The sequence below is a fragment of the Cuculus canorus genome, chromosome 1 (assembly GCF_017976375.1).
Source record: "Cuculus canorus isolate bCucCan1 chromosome 1, bCucCan1.pri, whole genome shotgun sequence".
Taxonomy (NCBI): Eukaryota; Metazoa; Chordata; class Aves; order Cuculiformes; family Cuculidae; genus Cuculus; species Cuculus canorus.
In genome coordinates, this window is record NC_071401.1 from 207,746,669 (window position 1) to 207,760,030 (window position 13,362).

At 54.2% G+C, this 13,362-nt stretch overlaps 1 protein-coding gene across 1 annotated transcript in view; it reads right to left on the reverse strand.

Annotated features, from left to right (window-relative positions):
* Positions 1–845: 845 nt before the first annotated feature.
* SBF1 (SET binding factor 1) overlaps positions 846–13,362 on the reverse strand; it is a 109,844-nt gene continuing 97,327 nt past the window's right edge. The window contains exons 32-39 of the mRNA XM_054069688.1: positions 10,383–10,509; positions 10,167–10,297; positions 7,038–7,271; positions 6,739–6,849; positions 5,218–5,429; positions 5,035–5,122; positions 1,095–1,226; positions 846–987 (exon numbers count right to left, since the gene is read on the reverse strand). Coding sequence (XP_053925663.1) covers positions 889–987; positions 1,095–1,226; positions 5,035–5,122; positions 5,218–5,429; positions 6,739–6,849; positions 7,038–7,271; positions 10,167–10,297; positions 10,383–10,509 — 1,134 coding nt within the window. The 3' untranslated portion in view covers positions 846–888. The remainder of the gene's footprint in view (positions 988–1,094; positions 1,227–5,034; positions 5,123–5,217; positions 5,430–6,738; positions 6,850–7,037; positions 7,272–10,166; positions 10,298–10,382; positions 10,510–13,362) is intronic.

A 13,362-nucleotide genomic window follows, 5' to 3' on the forward strand; every position in this document is an offset into this window, starting at 1 on the left:
AGAGCTCCGGCATCGCCATTCCCAACCGGAGCCGCTCCGGGTGCAGCGGAATCGCATCCGTCGCAACGGCGGAGATGCGAAGGAACCGCTTCGGTACCGATTCCCGGCGCCGTGGCCGTTGGTTGAGGTTCATCCGCCATTCCCGACGCCATCCGAGGGGTCCGCGGGGGTCTATCTGGGAACGGATGGGATGGAGAGCCCGGAGGGGGTTTGGGAGGGACACAGTTGGGAGGAAAGGGGGGGGATCTGTGCAAAGAAGGGGCGCCGCGAAGGCGCCGCGGAGCGAGCCGGAGTCCTATCGACCCCGCGGAACGCGGCCTTCGGAAGCTCCCGTCGGGAACGCGGCGTTTGGAAGCTCCCGGCAGGAACGCGGGCGTTCGGAAGTGCCCGTTGGGAGCCCAACACCCGTTTCGATGACCCCTCAAGGTCAGCGTTGGCGTCTCCATCGCCACCAACCGCCGCCTTTTTATCCCTGTGCGGATCCGGAATGGGCGCCGATGGTCCCAGGGGTTCCGTTATTTCCACCACCACCGCGACGCGGAGGCAGAAATCCGGATTCCAGCAGGATGGGAGCCAAGCGCCGAGCGGTGGGCGTCCAACGCGCTTGGGAAGCAACGGGGCTGCCTCTATTCCAGCTCCGGCTTTCTCCACCGGCATTCCGGAAGCGAGGGTGGTGCTCTTTCCGATGCCGGCACGGAGACGACACTCATTCCAGGGTGTGGAGAAGGACAGGAGATGCTCCAAGCTGTGCCTCATCCCTCTTCAACGCTCAGAATCCGTCCGTTCTCCAATCCTGGCGGAGCCGTAATGCGCCGTTCCCGCTCCGGCGCCGCCTCCGCTCCATGCGCTGAGATTCCGAGCGTGGAATAAAGGCTCCCGGAGTGCGTTTCAAGCGTCGGACAAACAGCTTTGGATGCGGTCGATCCACTGCTGAGCCAACTGCACGTCTTGGGCGCAGAAGTTGTAAACGCGTTTCGTCGTCTTCAACTGCGCGAGAGGGGGGAAAAAAAGGGAATGGGAAGGGAAAGCGGAGCCGAACGGATGCTCCGGAGGTTCTCCGAAGGGATATCGGGGGGCGGTTGAGCGTAACTCACATCGAAGAAGGCTTTCTCGTCCACCGTCTTGGGCGCCCCCATGGTGGGCGTTCCGGGGGTGATGGATTCCACGTCGGCCAAATCGATGACCCCTTTGCATTCCGTGTCCATCCGACTGTCGTAGTACCGCAACTGCCCGGAAAAAAAGAAGGATGGAATGAGGGAGGTGGGAAAAGAGGTTGGAGAAGGTGGAGTTCAACCATGAACCCAACTTGACCAACGCTAAACCACAGCCCAACGGCGTCGGAATGGCTCAAGGATGGGGATTCCATCACCGCCGCTCCCTGGAGCCCATTCCGAGAAGGAATCTTTCCCAATAGCCGATGGAAATCAACCCCGGAGCAGCTTGAAGGTAATCCCATCCCTCGTTCCGCAGGAGAAGAGGGGGATCCCTGCTCGGTTCCAACCTCCTTTCCAGGAGGTCTCCGTTTCTCCGGATCCCCCCTAATCCCCATTGTCCAAACTTCTCCGGATGTTCTCCGGCTCCGCGTGGTCCTTCTTGGTCCAAAATTGAAGGAGGATTTGAGGGTTTCCAGGAGGGAGGGAAGGGTGGAAGGGGAGAGGAAAAGAAGAAGGAAGGAGGGGAGAAGGTGGGAAAGAGGGAAGAATGGAGAGAAGGAGGGATGGAAAGAGGGAAGGAAGGAGGAAAGGAGGGAAGGAAAGAGGAAAAGAGGGAGGAAGGAGGGAGAGGAGAAGGAGGGAGAGAAGAAGGATTGAGGGAGTGAAGGAGAGAAGATGGGAAAGAGGGAAGAATGGAGAGAAGGAGGGATGGAAAGAGGGAAGGAAGGAGGAAAGGAGGGAGGGAAGGATGGAAGGAGAGAGGAAAAGAAGGAGGAAGGAGGGAGAGGAGAAGGAGAGGAGGAGGGAAAGAAGGAGGGAGAGAAGAAGGATTGAAGGAGGGAGTGAAGGAGAGGAGATGGGAAAGAGGGATGGAAAGAGGGAAGGAAGGAGGAAAGGAGGGAGGGAGGGAGGGAGGGAGGGATGGAAAGAGAGAGGAAAAGAGGGAGGAAGGAGGGAGAGGAGAAGGAGAGAAGGAGGGATGGAAGGAGGAAAGGATGGAAGGAGAGAAGAAGAGGGAGGAAGGAGGGAGAGGAGAAGGAGAGAAGGTGGGAAAGAAGGAGGGAGAGAAGAAGGAGAGAAGGAGGATTGAAGGAGGGAGTGAAGGAGAGAAGATGGGAAAGGGAAGAATGGAGAGAAGGAGGGATGGAAAGAGGGAAGGAGGGAGGAAAGGAGGGAAGGAGAGAGGAAAAGAGGGAGAAAGGAAGGAGAGGAGAAGGAGAGGAGGTGGGAAAGAAGAAGGAGAGAAGGAGGGAGTGAAGGAGAAAAGAAGATGGGAAAGAGGGAAGAATGGAGAGAAGGAGGGATGGAAAAAGGGAAGGAGGAGGAAAGGAGGGAGGGAAGGATGGAAGGAGGAGACAGGAAAGGAGGGAGAGAAGAGAGGAGGGAGGGTGGAAGAAGGGAGGGAAGGATGGAAAGAGGGAGGGGAGGACGGAGAAAAAGAGAAGAAAGAAGGAAGGAGGGGAAAAGGGAGGAAAGAAAGAAATGGATGGGAAAGAGGGAGGAAGGGAGAGTGGAAGGAGGAAGAGTGGAAGGAGGAAGGAGGGATGAAAGGATGGAAAGAGGGAGGAGGGAGAGAAGGAAGGAGGGAAAAAGGGATGAAAGGAGGGATGAAAGGAAGGGAAAGAGGGAAGGAGGAAGGAGGGAAGAAGTGTGTAAGGAGAGAGGAAGAAGGGAAGAAGGGAGGAAAGGATGGAAAGAGGGAGGGAAGGAGGGAGAGAAGGAGAGAGGGAAGGAGAGAAGGATGGAAGGAGAGAAGGAGGGAAGGAGAGAAGGAGGGAAGGAGAGAAGGATGGAAGGAGAGAAGGAGGGAAGGAGAGAAGGATGGAAGGAGAGAAGGAGGGAAGGAGAGAAGGATGGAAGGAGAGAAGGACGTAAAGAGAGAAGGAGGGAGAGAAGGAGCGAAGGAGGGAGGAAGGAGGGAAAAGGGATGAAAGGAGGGATGAAAGGAAGGGAAAGAGGGAAGGAAGAAGGAGGGAAGTGTGGAAGGAGAGAAGGAGGAAAAGAGGGAAGGAGGAGGAAAGAATGGAAAGAGGGAGAGAAGGAGGAAAGAACAGAAGGAGGGAGGAAGGAGGGAAAAAGGGATGAAAGGAGGGATGAAAGGAAGGGAAAGAGGGAAGGAGGAAGGAGGGAAGTGTGGAAGGAGGGAGGGAGGAAAAGAGGGAAGGAGGAGGAAAGAATGGAAAAAGGGAGGGACGGAGGGAGAGAAGGAGGGAGGAAGGAGGGAAAAAGGGATGAAAGGAGGGACGAAAGGAAGGGAAAGAGGGAAGGAGGAAGGAGGGAAGAAGTGTGTAAGGAGAGAGGAAGAAGGGAGGAAAGGATGGAAAGAGGGAGGGAAGGAGGGAGAGAAGGAGAGAGGGAAGGAGAGAAGGAGGGAAGGAGAGAAGGAGGGAAGGAGAGAAGGACGGAAGGAGAGAAGGAGGGAGAGAAGGAGCGAAGGAGGGAGGAAGGAGGGAAAAGGGATGAAAGGAGGGATGAAAGGAAGGGAAAGAGGGAAGGAAGAAGGAGGGAAGTGTGGAAGGAGAGAAGGAGGAAAAGAGGGAAGGAGGAAAAAAGGATGGAAAGAGGGAGAGAAGGATGGAAGGAGCGAAGGAGGGAGGAAGGAGGGAAGGAGAGAAGGAGGGAGGAAGGAGGGAAAAAGGGATGAAAGGAGGGACGAAAGGAAGGGAAAGAAGGAAGGAGGAAGGAGGGAGGGAGGAAAAGAAGGAAGGAGGAGGAAAGGATGGAAAGAGGGAGAGAAGGAGGAAAGAATAGAAGGAGGGAGGAAGGAGGGAAAAAAGAGAAAGAAGAATGGATGGGAAAGAGGGAGGGAGAGAAGGAGGGAGGGAAGGAGAGAAGGAGGGAGGAAGGAGGGAAAAAGGGATGAAAGGAGGGATGAAAGGAAGGGAAAGAGGGAAGGAGGAAGGAGGGAAGTGTGGAAGGAGGGAGGGAGGAAAAGAGGGAAGGAGGAAGAAAGGATGGAAAGAGGGAGGGAAGGAGGGAGAGAAGGAGGGAGGAAGGAGGGAAAAAGGGATGAAAGGAGGGACGAAAGGAAGGGAAAGAGGGAAGGAGGAAGGAGGGAGGGAGGAAAAGAAGGAAGGAGGAGGAAAGGATGGAAAAAGGGAGTGAAGGAGGAAGGGAGGGAAGAAGGGAGAGAGGGAAAAAGGGATGAAAGGAAGGGAAAGAGGGAAGGAGGAAGGAGGGAAGAAGAAGGGAATAAAGGATGGAAAGAGGGAGGGAAGGAGGGAGAGAAGGAGGGAGGGAAGGAGAGAAGGAGGGAGGAAGGAGGGAAAAAGGGATGAAAGGAGGGACGAAAGGAAGGGAAAGAGGGAAGGAGGAAGGAGGGAAGTGTGGAAGGAGAGAAGGAGGAAAAGAGGGAAGGAGGAGGAAAGAATGGAAAGAGGGAGAGAAGGAGGAAAGAACAGAAGGAGGGAGGAAGGAGGGAAAAAGGGATGAAAGGAGGGATGAAAGGAAGGGAAAGAGGGAAGGAGGAAGGAGGGAGGTGTGGAAGGAGGGAGGGAGGAAAAGAGGGAAGGAGGAGGAAAGGATGGAAAAAGGGAGGGAAGGAGGGAGAGAAGGAGGGAGGAAGGAGGGAAAAAGGGATGAAAGGAGGGACGAAAGGAAGGGAAAGAGGGAAGGAGGAAGGAGGGAGGGAGGAAAAGAAGGAAGGAAGGAAGAAAGGATGGAAAGAGGGAGAGAAGGAGGAAAGAAAAGAAGGAGGGAGGAAGGAGGGAAAAAAGAGACAGGAGGAGCGCGGAACGGATGGGAAAGAGGGAGGGAAGGAGCGTCGGAGGAAGGAAGGAAGGAAGGAAGGAAGGAAGGGAGGGAGGGAGGAAGGAAGGAAGGAAGGAAGGAAGGAAGGAAGGAAGGAAGGAAGGAAGGAAGGAAGGTCCGCGCTCCGTACCTGATGTTTGGTTTTATCCAGGACGAACCACCGCGGCTTCCAGGGTTTCATGAAGGCTCCTTTCTTGTAGAGGGATCCCTCGTAGGACCTGCGGGAGCCGAGCGGAGCGTCGGGAAAGAGCCCGGAAAGAGGGGGGGCGACCCAAGGGACGAATCCTTCCCCCATCGCAGCGCTCCGCCCTACCTGTTCTCGCTCTCGGCCATCTGGAATTGGCTGTAGAGCGCAGCGGTGCCGCGCCGGCCGCTCTGCTTCCCGCTGGACGGAGTGGAGGCGGCGCTGGCGTCGCTGTCGAGGCTGAGGTTGAGGGTGGAGCCGACGCCGCTCTCCTGTAGGTACGACCCCAGCGAGCGCCGGTGGTGGGACAGCCCCGAGGACATCAGGAGAGAGCTCGGAGTCTGCGTAAGGGGAGCGGAGAGAGAGGGGACGGACACAGAGTCACGGGAAAGGGGGTCAACATCGCCACCTCTGCTGCGCTCCGCGGAGAACTCATCACGAGGGTTGGAATCCTCAGCAGAAGGAGGAGATGGAGGTGTTGGAAGGGGTCCAGAGGAGGATCCGAGGGTGATGCGAGGGCTGCAGAACCTCCCGTCCGAGGACAGGCGGAGAGAGTTGGGGTTGGGGAGAAGAGAAGGCTCCCAGGAGACCTTATGGAGACCTTCCGGTGCCTGAAGGGGCTCCGGGAAAGCTGGAGAGGGGCTGTTCCCAAAGGGATGGAGGGATGGGATGAGGAATAATGGGATAAACTGGAGAGGGTCACGTTTAGACTGGACATGAGGAAGAACTTCTTCACCACGAGGGTGGTGAGACCCTGGAAGAGGTTTTCCAGGGAAGCTGTGGAGCTCCATCCATCCCTGGAGGGGTTCCAGGCCAGGTTGGATGGGATTTGGAGCCCCGGATCCAGCGGGAGGTGTCGCTGCCCATGGAGAGGGGTTGGAATTGGATCACCTTTAAGGTCCCTTCCACCCCACCCCATTCCATGACTTCGTGTTGGGAAGAGCCGAGGGCAGAGACGGATCCTGGAGAAAGAGGGGAGGGTTTGGCTTTGGGATCTTCCCGTCTCCGTGGGGTTCTCCGACGGCTCTTTGCCCTCAGCCGGAAAGGGGAGTTGGGATTGGGGAGAAGAGAAGGCTCCGAGGAGACCTTATGGAGACCTTCCGGTGCCTGAAGGGCTCCAGGAGAGCCGGAGAGGGGCTGTTCCCAAAGGGATGGAGTGATGGGATGAGGAATAATGGGAGAAACCGGAGAGGGGCAGAGTTAGACTGGACATGAGGAAGAACTTCTTCATGATGAGGGTGGTGAGACCCTGGAAGAGGTTTTCCAGGGAAGCTGTGGTGCTCCATCCATCCCTGGAGGGGTTCCAGGCCAGGTTGGATGGGATTTGGATCCCCGGATCCAGCGGGAAATGTCCCTTCCACGGACAGAGGGTGGAACCGGACGGCCTTTGCGATCCCAACCCAAACCATTCCATGACTCTTCAACGTTTGAGGTCCCTTCCGGCCCAACCCACTCCCCCATTCCATGACCTTCACGGCCTCTTCCAAGTCAAACCGTTGCTCGACCATTTCCTGGCGGACGGATACGGTTGGACTCCATGACCTCCAAGATCTTACTCCAAGCGAAGGTCTTCTCCGTCCTACGACGCCCCTCCCACCCCTTCCTCACGGGCGAGAAGAACGCCAACCCCCATCCCACGTCCCCACCTACCCGGTTGCCCTCGGGCCGCGTCTCGGTGCGTTGAGAAGCTTTCACCTTATCCCACGTCTCCTTCCAGCGCTCCGGGATCTGTCCCAGCTCCACCTCCAAGTTGTGAAGCTCCTACAGAAGAAGAGGAACGTTCAACCCTATGGACCATATCAGCAAAAGATGGGTCCATGACCTCCTCGTTCCACCGTTGCGGCTCAACGGTCGCATCCATCCCTGCCACCACCCACGGGGACACCGCGGTGAGGGCAAAGGAAGGCCAGGAACCACCCGAGGAGGACATCTCCACCAGCTTGGCTCACCTCCAGCAGCTTGGAGATGGCGTCGGGCTGGAGGCGGCGGCGGTTGTCGTAGCAAGGCCAAATGATCTTCCGTTTGGTCTGCGGAGCGCCGGCGTCGTGGCGGTCGGGTTCTTCCGCGTTGTCCGCTTGGCTTTGGGTCAACTCCCAATCGTAAGAAGGACCTTCCGAGAGCGTCTCCTCGGTGTAGTAATCCCAAACCTTCAGGTTGGAGATGTTGCTGTAGGGCCTCAGGACCTGCGGGTGGGAAGGAGGTCACGTTTAGAGCAGCGTTGGATGGAGGAGAGGGTGGAGAAGAAGTGGATGGGAAACATGGAAGTGGAGGAGATGGTGGAGAAGAAGTGGATGGGAACGGTGGAAGTGGAGGAGATGGTGGAGAAGAAGTGGATGGAAACGGTGGAAGTGGAGGAGATGGTGGAGAAGAAGTGGAGGGGAACGGTGGAAGTGGAGGAGATGGTGGAGAAGAAGTGGATGGGAACGGTGGAAGTGGAGGAGATGGTGGAGAAGAAGTGGAGGGGAACGGTGGAAGTGGAGGAGATGGTGGAGAAGAAGTGGATGGGAACGGTGGAAGTGGAGGAGATGGTGGAGAAGAAGTGGATGGAAACGGTGGAAGTGGAGGAGATGGTGGAGAAGAAGTGGATGGGAACGGTGGAAGTGGAGGAGATGGTGGAGAAGAAGTGGATGGGAAACGGTGGAAGTGGAGGAGATGGTGGAGAAGAAGTGGATGGAAACGGTGGAAGTGGAGGAGATGGTGGAGAAGAAGTGGATGGGAAACGGTGGAAGTGGAGGAGATGGTGGAGAAGAAGTGGATGGGAAACGGTGGAAGTGGAGGAGATGGTGGAGAAGAAGTGGATGGAAACGGTGGAAGTGGAGGAGATGGTGGAGAAGAAGTGGATGGAAACGGTGGAAGTGGAGGAGATGGTGGAGAAGAAGTGGATGGGAACGGTGGAAGTGGAGGAGATGGTGGAGAAGAAGTGGATGGAAACGGTGGAAGTGGAGGAGATGGTGGAGAAGAAGTGGATGGAAAGGGTGGAAGTGGAGGAGATGGTGGAGAAGAAGTGGATGGAAACGGTGGAAGTGGAGGAGATGGTGGAGAAGAAGTCCCATGGCACTGAGCGACCCCTACGGATGAGGCTTTGGGGGACCACCAAGAAGAAGTTGAGAGGCTGTGGGTTGGGAAGGAACGGTGATGATGGGACGGAGAAAAGCAGAGTTGACCAAAACCCATGGTGAGGACCAAAGGATGGAGCTGAGAAGAATTCCTGGAGCTCCGCTCGGTCGGAAGAGAGCTCTCCAGGAAAGGAGGAGCCCAACGGGGTGGTGGAGAACCCAAAAGGAGACCCAGAGGGAGATGTCCTCTCTGTCCAAACCCTTTGAAGCCTCATCCATGGCCTCCAACACCTCTGTGGGAATATGGAGCTCACGGGACTTCTCCTGAAGGTGTCCACCAAAAGGTGGACAAGAGGGCTCCACCGGAAAATGCCGCAGATGAGGGTTCCTCTGAGGTTCCTGCAGGTTAGGAGAGCTCCGGGTGGTCCTACAAAGCCCCGGAGGAGGACCTGGAGAAGAGGGGAGACCTCATCGCTCTCTACGACGATGGAAAAGGTTACGGAGAGGTGAAGGTTGGGTGGATGAGGTCCTCAGGACCATCATTCGGTGGTAGAGAAGTACCTTTGGAGGTGATGTTGGGTGGATGAGGTCCTCAGGACCATCATTTGGTGGTAGAGAAGTACCTTTGGAGGTGATGTTGGGTGGATGAGGTCCTCAGGACCATCATTTGGTGGTAGAGAAGTACCTTTGGAGGTGATGTTGGGTGGATGAGGTCCTCAGGACCATCATTTGGTGGTAGAGAAGTACCTTTGGAGGTGATGTTGAGTGGATGAGGTCCTCAGGACCATCATTTGGTGGTAGAGAAGTACCTTTGGAGGTGATGTTGTGTGGATGAGGTCCTCAGGACCATCATTTGGTGGTAGAGAAGTACCTTTGGAGGTGATGTTGGGTGGATGAGGTCCTCAGGACCATCATTTGGTGGCAGAGAAGTACCTTTGGAGGTGATGTTGGGTGGATGAGGTCCTCAGGACCATCATTTGGTGGTAGAGAAGTACCTTTGGAGGTGATGTTGAGTGGATGAGGTCCTCAGGACCATCATTTGGTGGTAGAGAAGTACCTTTGGAGGTGATGTTGGGTGGATGAGGTCCTCAGGACCATCATTTGGTGGTAGAGAAGTACCTTTGGAGGTGATGTTGAGTGGATGAGGTCCTCAGGACCATCATTTGGTGGTAGAGAAGTACCTTTGGAGGTGATGTTGGGTGGATGAGGTCCTCAGGACCATCATTTGGTGGTAGAGAAGTACCTTTGGAGGTGATGTTGGGTGGATGAGGTCCTCAGGACCATCATTTGGTAGTAGAGAAGTACCTTTGGAGGTGATGTTGAGTGGATGAGGTCCTCAGGACCATCATTTGGTGGTAGAGAAGTACCTTTGGAGGTGATGTTGAGTGGATGAGGTCCTCAGGACCATCATTTGGTGGTAGAGAAGTACCTTTGGAGGTGATGTTGGGTGGATGAGGTCCTCAGGACCATCATTTGGTGGTAGAGAAGTACCTTTGGAGGTGATGTTGAGTGGATGAGGTCCTCAGGACCATCATTTGGTGGTAGAGAAGTACCTTTGGAGGTGATGTTGGGTGGATGAGGTCCTCAGGACCATCATTTGGTGGCAGAGAAGCACCTTTGGAGGTGATGTTGAGTGGATGAGGTCCTCAGGACCATCATTTGGTGGTAGAGAAGGACCTTTGGAGGTGATGTTGGGTGGATGAGGTCCTCAGGACCATCATTTGGTGGTAGAGAAGTACCTTTGGAGGTGATGTTGGGTGGATGAGGTCCTCAGGACCATCATTTGGTGGCAGAGAAGTACCTTTGGAGGTGATGTTGAGTGGATGAGGTCCTCAGGACCATCATTTGGTGGTAGAGAAGCACCTTTGGAGGTGATGTTGAGTGGATGAGGTCTTTGCGGCCATCGATTTCGGAGCGGTCACCTACGGTTGGACTCAAAGATCTCCAAGATCTTTCCCAACCCAACTACGGAGCTGTGGAGCCCCGAGTGGGCCCTCCCCGGAGCGCGAGTGAAGCTCTCACCTCTCCATCCTCGGGGGCGTACATGAAGTTGAAGAAGATCGGCGCCTTCTTGTGGAGCCGTTCGATGTAATCCCAAACGGATTTGGACATCTGTTGGGGCTTCCGTTCGCCCTTCTCCTCGTAGAGGACCCCTGGGGAGAAGACAGCGAGAAGAAAGGGGCGTTATGGAAGCCATGAGACCACCTTTGGAGGTTCCGCGGTGTCCGTGGCTCTCACCCAATTCGATGCGTTCGTAATCGGAATCCAAGAGGAACGTCCGGAAGCGGTTGGAGATGTAGTGGTAACTGAGGAACTTCAGGTAGTGGAGACTGAACTCGAACTCCATGGGGAACTGCAGGTGGATCTGCAACGGAGGGACAGGAGAGGACCTCAGCGGAGGGCGGAGGAGGAGGAGAGGAACCGGGGAGGAGGGGGAAACCGGTGGAGAAACCACAACGGGTGGAGAAATAACCACCGGTGGAGAAACGGCAACGGTGGAGATCAGAAAGTGGTGGAGAAACCACAACGGGTGGAGAACCAGAAAGTGGTGGAGATCAGAAAGTGGTGGAGATCAGAAAGTGGTGGAGAAGAGAAAGTGGTGGAGAAGAGAAAGTGGTGGAGATCAGAAAGTGGTGGAGAACCAGAAAGTGGTGGAGATCAGAAAGTGGTGGAGATCAGAAAGTGGTGGAGATCAGAAAGTGGTGGAGAAGAGAAAGTGGTGGAGATCAGAAAGTGGTGGAGAAGAGAAAGTGGTGGAGATCAGAAAGTGGTGGAGAAGAGAAAGTGGTGGAGAACCGAAAGTGGTGGAGAAGAGAAAGTGGTGGAGAAGAGAAAGTGGTGGAGATCAGAAAGTGGTGGAGAAGAGAAAGTGGTGGAGAAGAGAAAGTGGTGGAGATCAGAAAGTGGTGGAGATCAGAAAGTGGTGGAGAGCAGAAAGTGGTGGAGAACCGAAAGTGGTGGAGAAGAGAAAGTGGTGGAGAAGAGAAAGTGGTGGAGATCAGAAAGTGGTGGAGAAGAGAAAGTGGTGGAGAAGAGAAAGTGGTGGAGATCAGAAAGTGGTGGAGATCAGAAAGTGGTGGAGAGCAGAAAGTGGTGGAGAAGAGAAAGTGGTGGAGATCAGAAAGTGGTGGAGAACAGAAAGTGGTGGAGATCAGAAAGTGGTGGAGATCAGAAAGTGGTGGAGAAGAGAAAGTGGTGGAGAAGAGAAAGTGGTGGAGATCAGAAAGTGGTGGAGATCAGAAAGTGGTGGATAAGAGAAAGTGGTGGAGATCAGAAAGTGGTGGAGATCAGAAAGTGGTGGAGATCAGAAAGTGGTGGAGATCAGAAAGTGGTGGAGAGCAGAAAGTGGTGGAGAAGAGAAAGTGGTGGAGATCAGAAAGTGGTGGAGAAGAGAAAGTGGTGGAGAAGAGAAAGTGGTGGAGATCAGAAAGTGGTGGAGAAGAGAAAGTGGTGGAGATCAGAAAGTGGTGGAGAACAGAAAGTGGTGGAGATCAGAAAGTGGTGGAGAAGAGAAAGTGGTGGAGAACAGAAAGTGGTGGAGAACAGAAAGTGGTGGAGAAGAGAAAGTGGTGGAGAACAGAAAGTGGTGGAGATCAGAAAGTGGTGGAGAAGAGAAAGTGGTGGAGATCAGAAAGTGGTGGAGATCAGAAAGTGGTGGAGAAGAGAAAGTGGTGGAGATCAGAAAGTGGTGGAGATCAGAAAGTGGTGGAGATCAGAAAGTGGTGGAGATCAGAAAGTGGTGGAGAAGAGAAAGTGGTGGAGAACAGAAAGTGGTGGAGAACAGAAAGTGGTGGAGAACAGAAAGTGGTGGAGATCAGAAAGTGGTGGTGAAGAGAAAGTGGTGGAGAACAGAAAGTGGTGGAGAAGAGAAAGTGGTGGAGAACAGAAAGTGGTGGAGAACAGAAAGTGGTGGAGAACAGAAAGTGGTGGAGAAGAGAAAGTGGTGGAGATCAGAAAGTGGTGGAGATCAGAAAGTGGTGGAGAAGAGAAAGTGGTGGAGATCAGAAAGTGGTGGAGAAGAGAAAGTGGTGGAGATGAGAAAGTGGTGGAGAAGAGAAAGTGGTGGAGAAGAGAAAGTGGTGGAGATGAGAAAGTGGTGGAGATGAGAAAGTGGTGGAGAAGAGAAAGTGGTGGAGAAGAGAAAGTGGTGGAGAAGAGAAAGTGGTGGAGAAGAGAAAGTGGTGGAGAACAGAAAGTGGTGGAGAAGAGAAAGTGGTGGAGAAGAGAAAGTGGTGGAGAACAGAAAGTGGTGGAGATCAGAAAGTGGTGGAGAAGAGAAAGTGGTGGAGATCAGAAAGTGGTGGAGAAGAGAAAGTGGTGGAGATCAGAAAGTGGTGGTGAAGAGAAAGTGGTGGAGATCAGAAAGTGGTGGAGAAGAGAAAGTGGTGGAGATCAGAAAGTGGTGGAGAAGAGAAAGTGGTGGAGATCAGAAAGTGGTGGTGAAGAGAAAGTGGTGGAGATCAGAAAGTGGTGGAGAAGAGAAAGTGGTGGAGAACAGAAAGTGGTGGAGAAGAGAAAGTGGTGGAGAAGAGAAAGTGGTGGAGAAGAGAAAGTGGTGGAGAACAGAAAGTGGTGGAGAAGAGAAAGTGGTGGAGAAGAGAAAGTGGTGGAGAACAGAAAGTGGTGGAGATCAGAAAGTGGTGGAGAAGAGAAAGTGGTGGAGATCAGAAAGTGGTGGAGAAGAGAAAGTGGTGGAGATCAGAAAGTGGTGGAGAAGAGAAAGTGGTGGAGATCAGAAAGTGGTGGAGAACAGAAAGTGGTGGAGAAGAGAAAGTGGTGGAGAACAGAAAGTGGTGGAGAAGAGAAAGTGGTGGAGATCAGAAAGTGGTGGAGAAGAGAAAGTGGTGGAGAACAGAAAGTGGTGGAGATCAGAAAGTGGTGGAGATCAGAAAGTGGTGGAGATCAGAAAGTGGTGGAGAAGAGAAAGTGGTGGAGATCAGAAAGTGGTGGAGATCAGAAAGTGGTGGAGATCAGAAAGTGGTGGAGAAGAGAAAGTGGTGGAGATCAGAAAGTGGTGGAGAAGAGAAAGTGGTGGAGAAGAGAAAGTGGTGGAGAACAGAAAGTGGTGGAGAAGAGAAAGTGGTGGAGAAGAGAAAGTGGTGGAGATCAGAAAGTGGTGGAGAAGAGAAAGTGGTGGAGAAGAGAAAGTGGTGGAGAAGAGAAAGTGGTGGAGATCAGAAAGTGGTGGAGAAGAGAAAGTGGTGGAGAAGAGAAAGTG